A 15,281-nucleotide genomic window follows, 5' to 3' on the forward strand; every position below is an offset into this window, starting at 1 on the left:
TCCCACACTTCGTGCTGCTCTAGGTGCCGGGAATACAAAATGAAGAATCTGAACATACATCTGGGTCCTGCTTTAAATAAACAAACACATAAACACTAACAAAATGAACTGGGTGTGTTTACTTGGCCAACGAGAAATGCCACTCTGTGCCACGCATGACGGGGGTGCACACAGACAGTCGGGTCCCTGTGAAGGGATTGCTGGTGTCCCCCATTTGCTCTTCACGGCTGACTACTGAGCCTCTAGCTGGAGGCCAAGCCTGGCTGGAGGCTGGGTTTCCAATGGCTCGTCCCAGGGACCCAGAGTCCTTAGAGACACTTGCAGAGTTCCTGGCCTCGGCACTGTCCCAGGAGAGATGTCTTTCCCCCATTGACTGGGAAACCTGTTAACTCAGGCTGTTAGCCAAGCCGGGATGTATGTGCCTTGAGAACACTTGCTTTTCAAGGCCATCATATTAGCTTGTGTTTTGGTGGTGCAGGATGGAACTCAAGTTACTGGCTGCTCTGTCTGTGTTTTACCAGGAAGATCTCACTCTTTGGTGTGACTAAACCTAGCAGCATAATCACCTCTGAGTCTACACAACCTAACTGCGGTTACCACAGGGCTTTCTCCCCTTCACCAACCAGTCTCTCCCTCTGGAGTTCCCAATCCCTTCAGACTTTTCAGCCAAACAAAAGCAACCATTTCACAGGCTCTTCTTTCTTGGCTCTGCAGTGAGGGAAGTGAAGGGAGGCTTGTTAATTTAAAAAATAATGACACCATAAACATAACAGGTTTGAAGCTCTAGGCATTTCTATGTTCTCAACTCTTACAACCTTGCTTAGGACATAGCAGCTGCTTAATAAACATTTATTGACTGAGTGCCTGGAGCAGTCAAATTAGGAAACGATGTTCATCTCACAGTCACATTCAAGAAAAGTAGATATTTTTGTTGTTAAAGAATGATGTTAGCTTAAACAAGATAATAATCTGATGTTGTATAGTAATAAAATGAACAGTGTTTATTGTAATTGTTTAAAGTCACTCTATACTATATACATGTTTACTCTTTATTCCTAAAAATAAAGATAATAAGCAAGAGAAGCTAACTTCCATGTTTCTTTTTTTTTTGCTTTATTATTTTTTAAGTTTTTAAAAAATTCATATATTTTTAATTGAAGGATAATTGTTTCACAATATTGGTTTGGCTTCTACCACAGCAACATGAATTAGCCATAGGTATACATATATCCCCCTCTCTTGAACCTCCTTCCTACCTCCCACCTTTTCCCACCCCTCTATATACTCCTCTTTAAAAAACACATTCAGATCAAGAAATCCAAAGCACATCGATAAATGGTTTTTACGGTGATGGCAACTAAGACCCTTTTCACCCTCCGACTTTGCATCTTCTTATTCAAGGTGATGGGTACTTGAGATATGTCATATACATTAAACGAATGGGCTCATGCATATAAGAGTGATCTGACTTGGGACCTGTCTAGATAAATTGGAAGTACACGTTTTTAAGGAAGTACACCACTTTTGGGTTGAACAGGATTAAAAACAATGAAATTAATAAAATTCTTCCTATGAATGTGACAGTTTATAGTTTAAACAATTTTCTCCTTTGCTCCATGTATCAGTCATGGAGCTAAACAGGAGTCTGTATGATTCCTATTGAGTATCTGAGAAAATGTAGTGTAAGAAACAAGCTCACATGGCAGCTGATTCTAAAGCAGCTGGTTCAGCTGGGACTAAAATTACAGCCTGAGTCCCAGGCCTTCTGAATCCAAAAACGCCACACTTGCCTCTCTACTACAACTGCTTTCTCTACTAAATACTACTCTAAGTTAAAAAAAATTATTCCATCTTAATTGGCTTTGACATCAAGAGAATTTTATTCCGAAGTTTAAGCTACGGGAATTCCCCAGTGGTTCAGTGGTTAGGACTCTGCTTTCACTGCTGAGTATGTGGGTTCGATTCCTCGTCAGGGAAATATTAAGTAAGATTCCTCAAGCCGTGAGGTGTAGCCAAATGTTAAAAAAAAAAAAAAAAGTAAAAACAAATAGATTTGAAGTTATGAATGAAGATATCCAGCTGTGCTTCTCACCAAGTCAAGGTGGCCTCCCCAAGCCCTCCGGCTCACACTAGATTCCACTTGGAGCTCCTCTCCAAAGGAGCACGTGGGCTGCATGACTTCGCAGTCCTTCACGACTTGAACATCTCACAGCATACTTCTGTGCTGTACTGCACAGATAAACCTTATCAACTGTGTTAGAAAACCCTCGAGGCAGGAGACTGAGTTTTCTACCCAAACACTTATTTCTTTCTACATCACATGGATCCAACAGGAGGGACATCAGCCCTGCGAGGGAGTCTGAGGCCAGGTGTACAGAACGCCGGGCACTCTGACAACCAAAATAATGTGACCTGTAAACTGAGTAGGGAGGGTCTGAGGCCAGAGGAATGACACAAGGAGCTAAAATAATTAAAAAGGAAAGTTAAAGAAATTAAGGATTGGAGGCCCTTTGAAAAGAGATTATGGAAGAACTCATTAAGACTCACCAGCTTCTGAATGGCTCGGAGAACTGAGATGCTACAAAGCTATTTGACCTGGTGTCAAGAACAAGGGGAGATGCCACAATGAGATAGGCCAGAGGTGGACATGCCAGGAATTCGAGAAGGAATTTCTGAACAGAACAACAGAAACCAAGTCGCCCGGAGGCAGCACAGAAGCTGATTCTTGGGTACAGTTTCTAGAAGAGGACTGAAGAAGTTTCAGCAGGCAGTAAAATCTGGTGAGGTTCCGAGTCCTGAACCACAGAGATGAGCAGAAAGGACACCCCCTTGCCCTGTCTCGCGGCTGAGAACCAGGTTAACTAACATTGCAGTAATCTCCTTAAAGGCTGCATGTGGTGTCAGAACCACGCCAAGGACATAGCCTCCAGCTCCGGTGCCAGCTGGTTTGAGCCAGAGCAGACAGAGGCTTCCTCTGGGGACTGCAGCCCGGCGGGCTGCTCCGGGCCTCCCTGCTGGCCCGAGGGTTTCAAGCCTCAGGCTGGGGTTTCCTAGCGGTAACAGATTACCAGCCTTACTGTGCTTAGTTGCTTCAGTTGTGTCCCACACAATTCAGTTCAGTTCAGTCACTCAGTCGTGTCCGACTCTTTGAGACCCCATGGACTGCAGCACGCCAGGCCTCCCTATCCATCACCAACTCCCAGAGTTTACTCAAACTCATGTCCATTGAGTCGGTGATACTATCCAACCATCTCATCCTCTGTCTTCCCCTTCTTCTCCCACCTTCAATCTTTCCCAGCATCAGGGTCTTTTCCAATGAGTCAGTTCTTCGCATCACGTGGCCAAAGTATTGGAGTTTCAGCTTCAGCATCAGTCCTTCCAATGAATATTCAGGACTGATTTCCTTTAGGATGGACTGGCTGGATCTCCTTGCAGTCGTACACACCGCAGAGCAACTAAGTCCGGGTGCCACAGCTACTGAGTCTGTGCTCTAGAGCCCAGCAGCTGCAACTACTAAGCCCATGTGCCCGAGCCCATGTTCTGCAACGAGAGAAGCCGCTGCACTGAGAAGCCGTTGTACTGCAACTAGAGGGTAGCCCTTGCTCGCCGCAACTAGAGAAAGCCCATGCAGCAAGAAAGGCCCAGCACAGCGAAACATAAATAAAATTATTTAAAAAAAAAATCTACAAATTTTGATCACCAACTTTCTCCTCTCTTTCTGTTTTGTTTTTGGCTGCGACTTGCAGCTTGTAGGATCTTAGTTCCCTGACCAGGGACTGAACCTGGGTCCCTGGCAGTGAAAGTGCAGGGTCCTAACCTCTGGACTGTCAGGGAATTCCCCAATGTTCTTCATGGTTAAAAATATGTTATAAATAAGCTATGGGGATATATTGTACAGGAGGGGGAACAGAGCCACTATTTTATAGTAACTGTCAATATAAAAATTGTGAGCCATGATGCTGTACACCTGCAACATATACAATATTGCACACCAACTATATCTCAATTTAAAAATTTTCTACATTGTAAAATACTATGTTCAAAGAGTAACTAGTGTTTTCTGTGAAGGTATTAGTAATATAAAATAATTTGTTTCATCAGCACTCATATAGACCAGTTATTTGTAGCCTGCTCCAAGGAGAACAGTCCAAGAGCTATTCCTGAGGAAAGAGCTGGGATTTTCTTGGTAAAACCAAACATAAATTAAAGAGGTCATTTGCAAGATTTAGCACTAGGCTAGAGTGTTCAGGGAGGCCTGCCTGGAGGAGGGTGTAGGCAGGAGGATGTGGATGGGTCCAGATCGGGGTCCAGAGGGTCAGAGTGCTCAGGGTGAGTCCTGGGCATGTGGGTACCTGCAGACCTGTCTGCCCAACACAGCACCTACCACCCACGAGTGCCCCATGCAGCACTGAGATGGTGGGTCCTAACAGAGATGCCTGCGGTTAACTGTAAAATACACACCAGATTCCAAAGAACTGCCATGAAGAAAAATGCATGGATATTTTTAATACTGATAACACATGTTGAAATAATAATCTGGTGGATATACTGAGTTTAAGAACACATTAAATTTACCTTCTCAGAACTGACGAACACTTCTAAGAAGATTAATCCAGCCACACTGGAGAGACAGAGGAGATAAACCAGAAGAAAGAAAACTAGTTAGGAAGCTTCTCAACTAGAGAGATGAAAGGACCTCATTTGGGGTGGAGACAGGGGGAATACTAGAGACTTCATGGAGGCAGAACCCACACGACTGTGGTTACAACTAGCCAGGACAGAAGCAGAGAGTTGAGGGTGAACCTGGTGGTCTGGGACTATGATTGTTCCATTAAAGGAAATACAAAGTCAGTAAAGTGTGTGACTCGCAAAGAAAAAACCCAGAGCTAGTTTTCCACCTTCCTTTTAACATGGTGAGTTTCAACATCCAACTGGCATTTGGGGGAAATGACCCTGGGGCTCAGGAGAAAAGCCAAGCTGAAGATGGATTCATCCTTGGTTGGTTGACTCCATGAATGCGGGTAACTGCGGATATGGGCTGACCACTCTATGCCACTTTATAAAAGGGACTCCAGTGACTTTTGTTATCCTGGGGGTCCTGGAGTCAATCAATCCCCTGAAGATATGACTGTATTGAGAAAGGCATGACCTTTGAGACTGCCTGAACGAGTTCCAGGAGGGAGAAAGCTAAAAGGCAGAGGAAGGAATGAAGGAAAGGTAAGTAAATCAACATCAGGCATTTTAAGACGTTCTAATTTTTTTTTTATGGTTTTATGTCATCATTAATTAATCATTTAATTTCTGTGTATTAGGAAGGATTCCCCCCCCCTTACATAATCAAGTCTAATCTGGATGAGAAGAAAAGACACCCCCAACTACAGTGAAAGATTTAAGTAGCACTTCAAAATAAATAATAGAATGATGACCCAAGGAAGTGGTTGACTAGTGAGTCATATACACTGCAGTTTCTCCAGTCAGAGGACCTGGACAAATACCCCTAAGAAGGGGTGTTTCAGGAAAGCTTTAGGAAGGAGGTGAGTTTTGAGTGATCTGAGAAGTTGAGCTGTCTTTGTAAGCAATTGAAAGGGCAGGATCAAAAGGGAGGAGCAAGAAGATCCGGGGGTGAGTGAACCAGTTTGACAGGAGGGAAGGAGTCACTGGTTGGATGAGGTGGGGGTGGGGATCGCAGGTGAGGCTGGGAAGGCAGGTGGGAGCCAAACTCTGGCTTGAGTTAAGATTCAATGGAAAAAAAAAAAGACTCAATGGACTTTCATGCTCAAGGGAGAGTCATAGAATTTGGAGCAGGTGAATGACATGATTGAATTTACATTTTAAAGCTGGTTGTACTCTAAAGGTGAAAGCTATAGGGTTCAGGAACCATTAGTTAAGCCCCTCCTCACAGATGCAATACACATGCAAGAGATTAAGCCTTTTCTAAGAGACAGCCAACTTTCCTGACTATAATATAACTCACTTTCCACGATCTCTAAAATGTTAAAATTAGCCTGACTTATAGTCCTCTGTGGGAATAGTACCCTATGGAAGGTAGCTCTCTACTGAGAAAGGAGGGGTGTGCCAATACTTCATGAGGGACCTGGACTCAGAAGTGGAGACAACTAAGGTGATAGGATAATGGTTCTGCCTCACTGCAGCTCCAGCTGGGCTCCTGGACTGAGTCAAGGAGCAACCACGTCAGGGTGGGCCGGCAAAGGGACAGAAAGGGCAACTGGAGAAGTGAGAAGCAGTGTAATCTGACTGGATGATCAGTTAGAAGATTTGAATTCTAGTCCTGGTTAGCAGGAAGAAACCTGGAAGAACCACACTTTTGTCACCTGCCTTCCGAGGTTCAAGTAATTATTTTTAGCTGATCATACAGAATTTGCAATGTATTTCTCAAAGAAATGCAGTTAGAAAATGCTGGTTGGTTCCCCAGATTATCCTCCAGGAACCTAGAGTAATCCCGAAACAGCTGAGATTACTGCAGATTTTGCAAAAAGAAATTCAAATATTTTTTGCCACATTAATTAACAAGCGAAACAGGTTAGTCAAACTAAGTATTGTGTGTGTGTTTTTAATGGAAGATATTTAATTAGCAGATGGTATGGAAGTGGAGGTGGTAGGAAATCTGGAAGAGAATTTCTTTTGGCACTTCCAAGGTCATCTCAGATCAACAGTGCTCACAAACAGAAAAGAGGCAGAGAGGGCAAAAGAGAGAGACAGAGAAAGTATGAGAGCTGTATGCCTTTTGGGAACAGGATAAGAAACAACTGGTGTTTGTAGGGTGAGAAATGGGCCACCCTTAAAAAGGCAGGGGCAGGCAGCGCTGAGAGTCCTGGGAAGAAGGAAGGAGGTGGGTGTCCTGGGAGGTACCAGGGTCAGTGATCCAGGTCTCAGGAGGCTAGGGCGAAGCCAGCCTAAAAAACAGATTTGAGGCAGTTAAATCCCAGGGGAAAGGTGGAACAAACAGTCAAGGATCGTGGGTATCAACTCCAACAGAGGCAGAGGAAGGGGTGGGTACAAATGTGACCCTCCAGATAGAGCCAGAACTTGAGGAACCCGAGGAGACACAGAAAACCTCTGGGCTGGAGGAGGAGGACCTGCTCTGGTGGGGGGGGAGGGGTTGGGGGGAGAGTCACAGCCGATCAGAGCCAGAGAGGAGAGAGAAAGAAAGAGGGTTGAAGCTGTGTGCCTGTCCAATGGGACACCGAGTGGTGACCCTCAGATGAAGAAGGCAGCCTGGGGGCAAGCGTGCTGAGGATGGGGCGGGACCAGCACCAACGAGGGGTGACCCCCTCAGCCACCACCAGCCCTGCCCCCGCCCCCCACACCCCAGGGTAGTGTGGCTGGATTCAGGACCGGGCAGTGTGTGGGGAGGGCAGCGCTCATTCAAACAGGCCAGAGTAACCCAAACTTGTCACCTTTCTGCTTGCTGGTATGTGACTTTTTAGGCTCTGTGACTACCAGGCTGGGGCCCAGATCACCAAGGGACAGGTAAGATGGAAAAGGGTAAAGGGCAGGATGAGGAGCCAGAGGAGAACCGGGAAAAGGAGAGGAAGCAGAAAGGCAGGATGTAATGGATTAGAAACAAATGTGAAGGGAAGCAGGAAGCCTTACACAAGAGAGAAGGAAAGGTGCGGAAAGTCAGGCTGATCCCTGCGGAAATGCAGACAGACGGGGTTAGAGAGTCCCCAGAAGAGAGTGCGAATTCAGGTCAGGTGGGTCACCCCACGGTGCGTGTCATCCTTCCCACACCTCACCTGGTCATCGGGCATCTGCCTTGGAGCTGCGCGTTACACACTCAAGTGCAGCCTCTGCTCCTGGGGGCGTTCAGATAGGCGCTCATTTTTTCCAAAGATGGACACGTGGTAGCATCTGCGGGTGAATTCTAAAGCATTCAATAGTTGAGGTAATAGGCGAGCACAACTACCTAAGTTTGGGGCAGGGGGCGAGCGGCAGGGTAGTGTGCAGTGTTGGACGAAGTATTTTCTTCCAGTAAAGATCTAGTTAAATACACATGTTCTTTAAGATTTTTTTTTAAAATGCTGGCTTATATAGAAAAAAAACCAGGTTACTAAATTGATGGGAATAAAACGAGGGAGGGAATAAACCGGAGGCGCACTCCATAACATCCCAGCTGAGTGCGGCCACTACGCCGGCCAGTCCGGCGGGCGTCCGCGCTCAGAGGTCCCCACGCGGGTCCCCGAGCGGCTGCGCCCGGGACCGGACAGGACCGGAGCGCAGGCGGCCCCCGGGCCAGGGGGAACCACCCCCACCCCCACGCAGCACCCCGCGCACCGCGGACGGCGAAGGGGAGGTCTCCCCCGGCCGGGGAGGGACGGGAGGCCGCGGGCTCTGCCTGGGTGTGGGGTCCGCCGCCCGGGACCCACGTGGGCGCAGCCCAGCGAGGCGCAGCCGGCGGGCCTCAGAGGGGCGCGACCCCCGGCCACGTGGGGGCGGGGCCCGGCGGGGCTGGGGGGCGGTGCTCGACGGCAGCCCCGCCCCCCGGCCCTCGGGCGCCCCTCCCCCGCCCCAGCGCGGCCCGCGGGCGGCGGGCGGGGGCGGGGGCGGGGTTGTTGTTGTGCCGAGGCCCCGCCCCCGCCCGCCCCCGGCCCATCTGTTCCCCGCGAGCTGCGGCGACATTGTGCGGGCTGGGCGGCCGGGCCGCGGCGCGATGGGCCCGGGGCAGCCGCCGCGGTAGCTCGGCCGGAGCGGCTCCGGGAGCGGGCGGGCGGCGGGCGCGGAGGCGGCGGCGCGGCCGGAGATGCGCCCCGAGGAGGGCGGCGCGGCCGGGCTGGGCGAGCTGCGCTCGTGGTGGGAAGTGCCGGCCATCGCGCACTTCTGCTCGCTCTTCCGCACGGCGTTCCGCCTGCCGGACTTCGAGATCGAGGTGCGCGGGCCGGGCCGAGCCGGGGGTTCGGGACCCGGGTGGGGGGTCGGGGCGGCGGCGCGCGGGGACCTCCGAGCGGCTGGCTGCGAGGGACTGAGCGGGGGGCTGAGCGCGAGGAGCGCTCCCGGCCGGCCCGGGTGGGCGGGCGGGGGTCGGGGTCCGGGCGGCGGGGACCCGGGCGGCGGGGAAAGTTGGGCCGTTACTCCGGGCGGCGTCCCGGCGGGCGCAGCGCGGGGCCGGGCGGTCCGCGTAGCGGGCGGCGGGCTTTGTGGGGCCCGGCGGGCTGGCGGGCGGGCGCCCCCGGCAGGCGCCCCGACCCCTCCCCCGGCCGCCTGGGGCCGAGCGCGCGGCCGGTCGGTGCCGCGGCCCCGGACAAAGGTGCGAGGCCGGCGCGGCCGGGCCGGCGAGCGGGGGCCGTGGGTCCGCCGCCCGCGGGGGGCGCGCCCGGCGGCAGCCGGGAGGGTGCGGGCCGCCGGGCGGGCGGGCGGCGGCGGCGGCGACGACAATGCGGCAGCCTCGGGTGCGGGGGCCCGGCGCCGCACGCCGTTCTCAAAGTTGGGACGTGACTCGGACGAGCACGGCTTTTTCTAAAAATGTGAGTGGGACGGCGGTTCCCGCGGACTGAGGGGGAGAAACGGCAGATTAGGGAATGCTGAGCGTCAGGACTTGCTCCACAACTGTCCCGAAGACCCCATGTTTCCTTTTAGTTGGTCAAAATCCTCAGCACTTTAATTCTGCTGCTCAAAATGGTGGCTGTGGTGGGAGGTGTTGTGGTGACAATGCCGTCGTGGTGCCGCTAAACTTGCCCCTGCCCCATTTTCTCCCTGAAATGTGATAAAACTGAGGCGGTGCTGAATTACAGGTTAGAGTTCACGAGCCCCGTCTAAAAACACTGTGGAGAAAACTTCATCTTTCAAAAATCCAAATATTCCGATTTGGTTGATTGGGGAAAAAAAAAAAAGAGGTAACTAATTTTGTCGTAAATTGTTACAGAAATCTAGAGTAATTTATAAATAACGCCTTATGTTCTAAGAAATAAATCTGTGGTTTCTAAGTATTAGCTGCTTTAATTCCAAAAGGAAATGTAACCTGATCTGAGAGGTCCAATTTGTATGTATAACAGAAGTGAAAAATCGTTGCTACAGGTGAAATCAGGGCCACTTGAGATGAGTGTTTTCGCTTCGGATCCCAGTATTTCTTGGAAGTGACACTTTTTGGTGGTTGTAGTTAACGTGTATGCTGTTTGAAGTATATACGAATGAATATTTGGAATTCAGCTTGTACGTATTATGGTGGTCATCCATACCTCTATAATTTGGAGATGTTCAGTCGATGGCTAAGTAATAATGACTTACTCCTGCAATTCTTCTGTAATCTTTTTCACATGAATATGTTTTGATGAATTTGATGAATACAGGTTTAAGTTTTCACTAATTATCAGAAATTAAAAATTTCAAAGTAAGTTTTAGGTTTCTAGCAAATTTGATTCTGAGAGTGCAGAACTTACTGAGAACATGATCAGTTTTGATTCTCTAAGAAATAAATTTATTTTGGTTAGGTGATTTTTTTGTTTGTTTTTAATCTAATAATTTACCATTCTGAAAGGTTGAAGAAGGATCACTTGATTACAGTTTATGATGCACTGGAAGAATCTTAAAAACAGACAAACAAAAAACAGTACTAATACTGAGTTGTACCTGTTAGGACGACTGGAAGGACCCTATAATCTTAATTTAATGTAAGTTTAAAAGATAGAAATGAATAATACCAAGTGGTAGAAGTTGGATATCAGCTTTTTTAGGAAACTAGTTTTCAGCTGTGGGAAAGTACTCATCTTACCCTTGACAACCAAACTGAACCCATGGATTTACAGAAAATTTAGGAAGCAGAATCTTCAAGAACTTGGCTTCTGTTTATCTAAAACAAGGCAATCTCTTAGATAGCTGACAGGTTGGGAGCATTCATGGTGCAATTCTGTAAGAGGTCAAGACCTTCCATTTAACTGGTCCCCAAAGCATGGATATTTTTATTTTTGCATGTAAGAAAACCTTTTTCCTCTGGTAATTAGCCTTGAGTGTGCAGGATTTAATTAGAAGAGTGAGTATACTAGATTCTTGTGTTTTGGGTTGTATTTAGGGACATCTGTGTTGCTGCCCCTCAGATAGGGGTTCTGCAGTCATCAGATCAAAAATCTGCAAATGTGAAGACATATTTTAAGTTCAAAATTTGTGGTTTTAAAAAGCAGTGCATAATCACAATATAAAACTTGAAAATTATAGCAAAATATAGGTAACAGAATTAAATCACCCATAATCTCACCACTCAGGGATAAAAACTGTTACTTAGAAATTCCCAAACACGTTCACAGCGTATTTGTGGCCCGTTTTAATTTTCCAGATGAGGAGACTGAGCTGTGTGTAGCTGGACAACTGTAGGTTAATGATACTGAATTCAGTGGTTGGTATTATGAAACATCTGTTACTAGCTGCTTAACTGGATGGATTACCAAAGAAGCTCATGGCACACTCCTTTGCCTCAGGATTATCAAATTCAGGACCACTTCACTTATATCAAGTTTTCTATGATTGTTTAACATTCCAGTGGATTAGGCTGGTTATGTTTTGTCCTGATTAGAGAATGAAGAATGGTGAATTGACCTTCCTGAAGATTTAGTACTGGTTTTCTTTTTTCCCCTAACAAGTGCTCTTTACAGTGAATAGCATCATACTTAACTAGACTGCAGTTAAGGGAGGATAGACCATCTTCAGTGGTCTTGTCTGGAGTTAATTGTGATGGGTATAGGGTTGCAGGGAGAAATTCCATTATAAACATTTTGGGTATATTTTCTCCAGAGAAGAAACCATGGGGCCTCTGTGTGATTATTTGAAAATGGTCATGTAGAATTACCTGGTTCATACAATGGCAACATGATCAAAATAATCTGATTTTTATTACTAAAAGTCCCGTGTACTTTTTTTTCCCCGAGCTTTCTGATTTGAGAACGAATCCTTTGGGTTGAATCCTTAGGCATGAATTACAGAGCATTATTATGTTTATTCATAAATATTATTCATAATTATGAAAATAGGTGATAGAAAAACTTGCTGAGAGAAACTTATTGGCACATCAGCCTTCGTTCTCTGGGCCCGGGGCCCAAGGACGGGTTATAGGAGATTTTGTGTTGGTGTACATGCATGTACTTTCCTGTCACTTTCACCAAATTTTGAAAGCAACTCCAAACATCCAAAGTTAAAAGGCCTTTAGCTAGATGAAAGATTTAAGTTGGCTTTGAATAGGGGAACCAGAGGCTAGTTTCATGACATGAGATGCCCTGGATCCGAGTTAGAAAACTTGAATTCTTATGCTTGTTTTGCTACTACTGCCTCTGTGACCTTCGGCAGGTCAAGTAGCCTAACGGTGAAGGACACTTGTATAGCACTTTGTACATTTCCCAAATGTTTTCTCATTTTATCCATCGTCATCATTAATCATTACTGGGAATTAGCAGTTTTGCAGATGAGGAAACTGGAAGTTTAGACAGGCTGGGTTTCTTGCACAGACTCTCCCCTGGATCTCAGCCTCTTTGCTGGTGCTGCTGTGTCACACAGCTTCCACTTTAGTTTTCATTATGTATAAAGCGAACGGCTGGGCCTAGGAGTGGCCAAGATCTCACAGTGCAGATCTAGGGCTCTTGGGCTCTTAAAAGCGTGGGGTACAAAAGATCCTTTTAAAGGATCTTAAAATACAGATCTTAAAGGACCCGTATTCTGCCGAATGCAGAGGGACAAATGATTTCATTTGGTTCTTTCAGCAAATGCTTAGCATCTACTGTGTGCTAGATGCAGTATATGAAGTGCTGGAGATACAGGTGTGAATATAACACAAACACCCCTCCTTTAGTGGAAGGAGACAGATGATAATAAATTGGCACAGAGAGGGCCAAGTTGGGGCGGTGGGTTGTTACAATTTAAAATAAGGTGATTAGGTGTGGGAGGGGTTTCTCTGGTGGCTCAGACAGTAAGGAATATCTATCTACCTGCAGTGCAGGAGACTTGAGTTTGATCCCCTGAAATGGTCGGGAAGATCCCTTGGAGAAGGCAATGGCACCCCACTCCAGTACTCTTGCCTGGGAGATCTCATGGACAGAGAGGAGTCTGGTAGGCTACAGTGCATGGGATTGCAAAGGTGTGGGTGGCCTCATTGAGAAGATGGCATTTGAGCAGGACTGAAGGAAATAGGGGACTTAAAATTATTTAAAAACTAGTAGTTTGTGGGACTTCCCTAGCGGTCCAGTGGTCCCTGCGCTTCACTGCAGGGTGTCAGGTAGATTCCTGGTCAGAGAACCCACATGCTGCATGGTGCAAAAATTAGTAGTTAGTTACAATGAACTATTGAACGGAAAATATCAGATGATCAGTGTCTCCTGAAGACTCAGGATATGCTCCTTCTCTGAGGAGGAAAGCCCAAGAACAGGATGTGAATAACAGATCTTGAAACCTGAAAGGGGGGACTGCTCCCTCAGAGTGTAACTCCCTCCAAGGTGAACCCTAGATCCCATTCTGCTTATACCAGGGTCTTAAAGGGGAAGTTGTTGTCTTCATCTTCATTTGCCTGTTCGAGAAGCTTAAAAGGGTAGTTAGAGATTCTCCAGTTGTGGAAAGGGCAGTATTCTCTCATCTCTGAAGGACAACTTATGTGGCTTGCTTTACCATGGAAGTTCAGTTCGGTCTTGCTTAATTTTCTGGAACACAGTGAGGAAGCCCAAAATACGACTTGGCAACATGGAAGCATTTGGTTCAACCGACTGTCTGCCCTTTGATCGGGAGAGGCTGAGGGTTGAATTCCAGTTTTTTTTTTTTTTAGGGGCTGGCTTCTTGTGGTGTGTTGGGTTGGGGGTAAGAATGAGGAGCTCTGGCATTGCTGGGAAACTGCCAGTGTGCACGGTGGTTTAGATAAAAAGTGGATGTGGACAGAGTCCAGGGGGACAGAAGGCACAGTTTCTAACTAGATGGCCTTAGATATAGCTGATGGGATTGAAGGTACTTGTCAAAGGAATCATGCAGAGAGCCAGAAACCTGGACTGTGGACCCACGTCTGTCACTACCTGGTGCTGCGGTTTTAGGCAGATCATTTGGCTTCAGATGCCCTATCTATAAAAAGACAGTTCTGGACTAGGTGATTTCTAGGATGTTCCCCTGGCCAAAGTGCTGCGATTCCCCTGGGATGTTTCTCAGCATGCACGGCACAGGTAACTGATCCAAAAAGTTTTCCTGAGCTCATTGGTTAGGGCCAGGTGGCTCAGACAGTAAAGAATCTGCCTGCAAAGCCAGAGGACCTGGGTTGGATTCCTGGGTTGGGAAGATCCCTTGGAGAAGGGAATGACAACCCACTCCAATATTCTTGCCTGGAAAATCCTATGGACAGAGGGGCCTGGCAGGTTACAGTCCATGGGGTCGCCAAAAAAAGAGTCAACTGAGTCACTAACAGTTTCACTTTCTTTTTTGATACGCTGTGTTGGGGTCCCTGTCTTAGAAATTAATTCTGTACCAAATTAATGCAGCACATCCACACTTCATGTCTTCATAGATTGTATGAATTTGTCTTTCTGTGGAAATCCTGTCTGCAAATACATTACATTGAAGGTAGCTTAATTGATGCTTCCGCTGTCTTCGAGGTCCTTTCAAACTAAGATTTTGTATTTTGAGATTATGAGAAACTCAGGAAGGTGAAGGTCTTAAATTGTGTTTTTTCCCTTCACTTCTATTTTTTCACTTAAATTGAATATCGTTCAACACGTAGAACTTTGAATGGAGGCGGGTAAAGGTTCTGGTCTGGGGCTGTCCTAAGTTTGATGGCGAAGCTTTCCAGGCAGCTGTGCCCCCCTTGCCTGTATTTTCCTGTTTCACGGGACTCTGTTCCTTGAATGCTTTTATATTGTCCTCTCTACAGGAGCCTCTAACAAATACTTATTTATTCTGGAAAATAAACTTGTTTATTCTGGAAAACTCTGGAATTCTCTTTCTTTGATTTAGATAGGAGTCTTCAGATGGTGGTACTGAGCTCAGGATTCTCCCAGCCTTGTTGCACCAAGGTTTTCAGTGCTGACCACTGCCGCGTGTGTGGCGGTGGTGCCTCCTGTCCCTGAAGAACACTGGGCCCTGAGGTGGGGGGGACTCCTCCCCATAGGCAGTCCCGTTCTGGATGTAATGTTTTTTTGTGTAGGGTTGAAGGGATTTATTTATGCTGAGTTTGCCATCATCAGCCTGGGAAAACAGTTGAGTTCAGTCGCTCAGTCATGTCTGACTCTCTGCAACCCCATGGACTGCAGTACGCCAGGCCTCCCTGTCCATCACCAACTCCCGGAGTTTACTCAAACGCATGTCCATCAAGTTGG

General features: G+C 47.3%; 1 protein-coding gene across 1 annotated transcript in view; it reads left to right on the plus strand.

Annotated features, from left to right (window-relative positions):
* The first annotated feature begins 8,603 nt into the window (after positions 1-8,603).
* The window catches only part of CECR2 (CECR2 histone acetyl-lysine reader), a 118,023-nt gene continuing 111,345 nt past the window's right edge, over positions 8,604-15,281 (plus strand). The window contains exon 1 of the mRNA XM_069585953.1: positions 8,604-8,887. Coding sequence (XP_069442054.1) covers positions 8,762-8,887 — 126 coding nt within the window. The 5' untranslated portion in view covers positions 8,604-8,761. The remainder of the gene's footprint in view (positions 8,888-15,281) is intronic.

The sequence above is a fragment of the Ovis canadensis genome, chromosome 3, assembly GCF_042477335.2.
Source record: "Ovis canadensis isolate MfBH-ARS-UI-01 breed Bighorn chromosome 3, ARS-UI_OviCan_v2, whole genome shotgun sequence".
Lineage (NCBI taxonomy): Eukaryota > Metazoa > Chordata > Mammalia > Artiodactyla > Bovidae > Ovis > Ovis canadensis.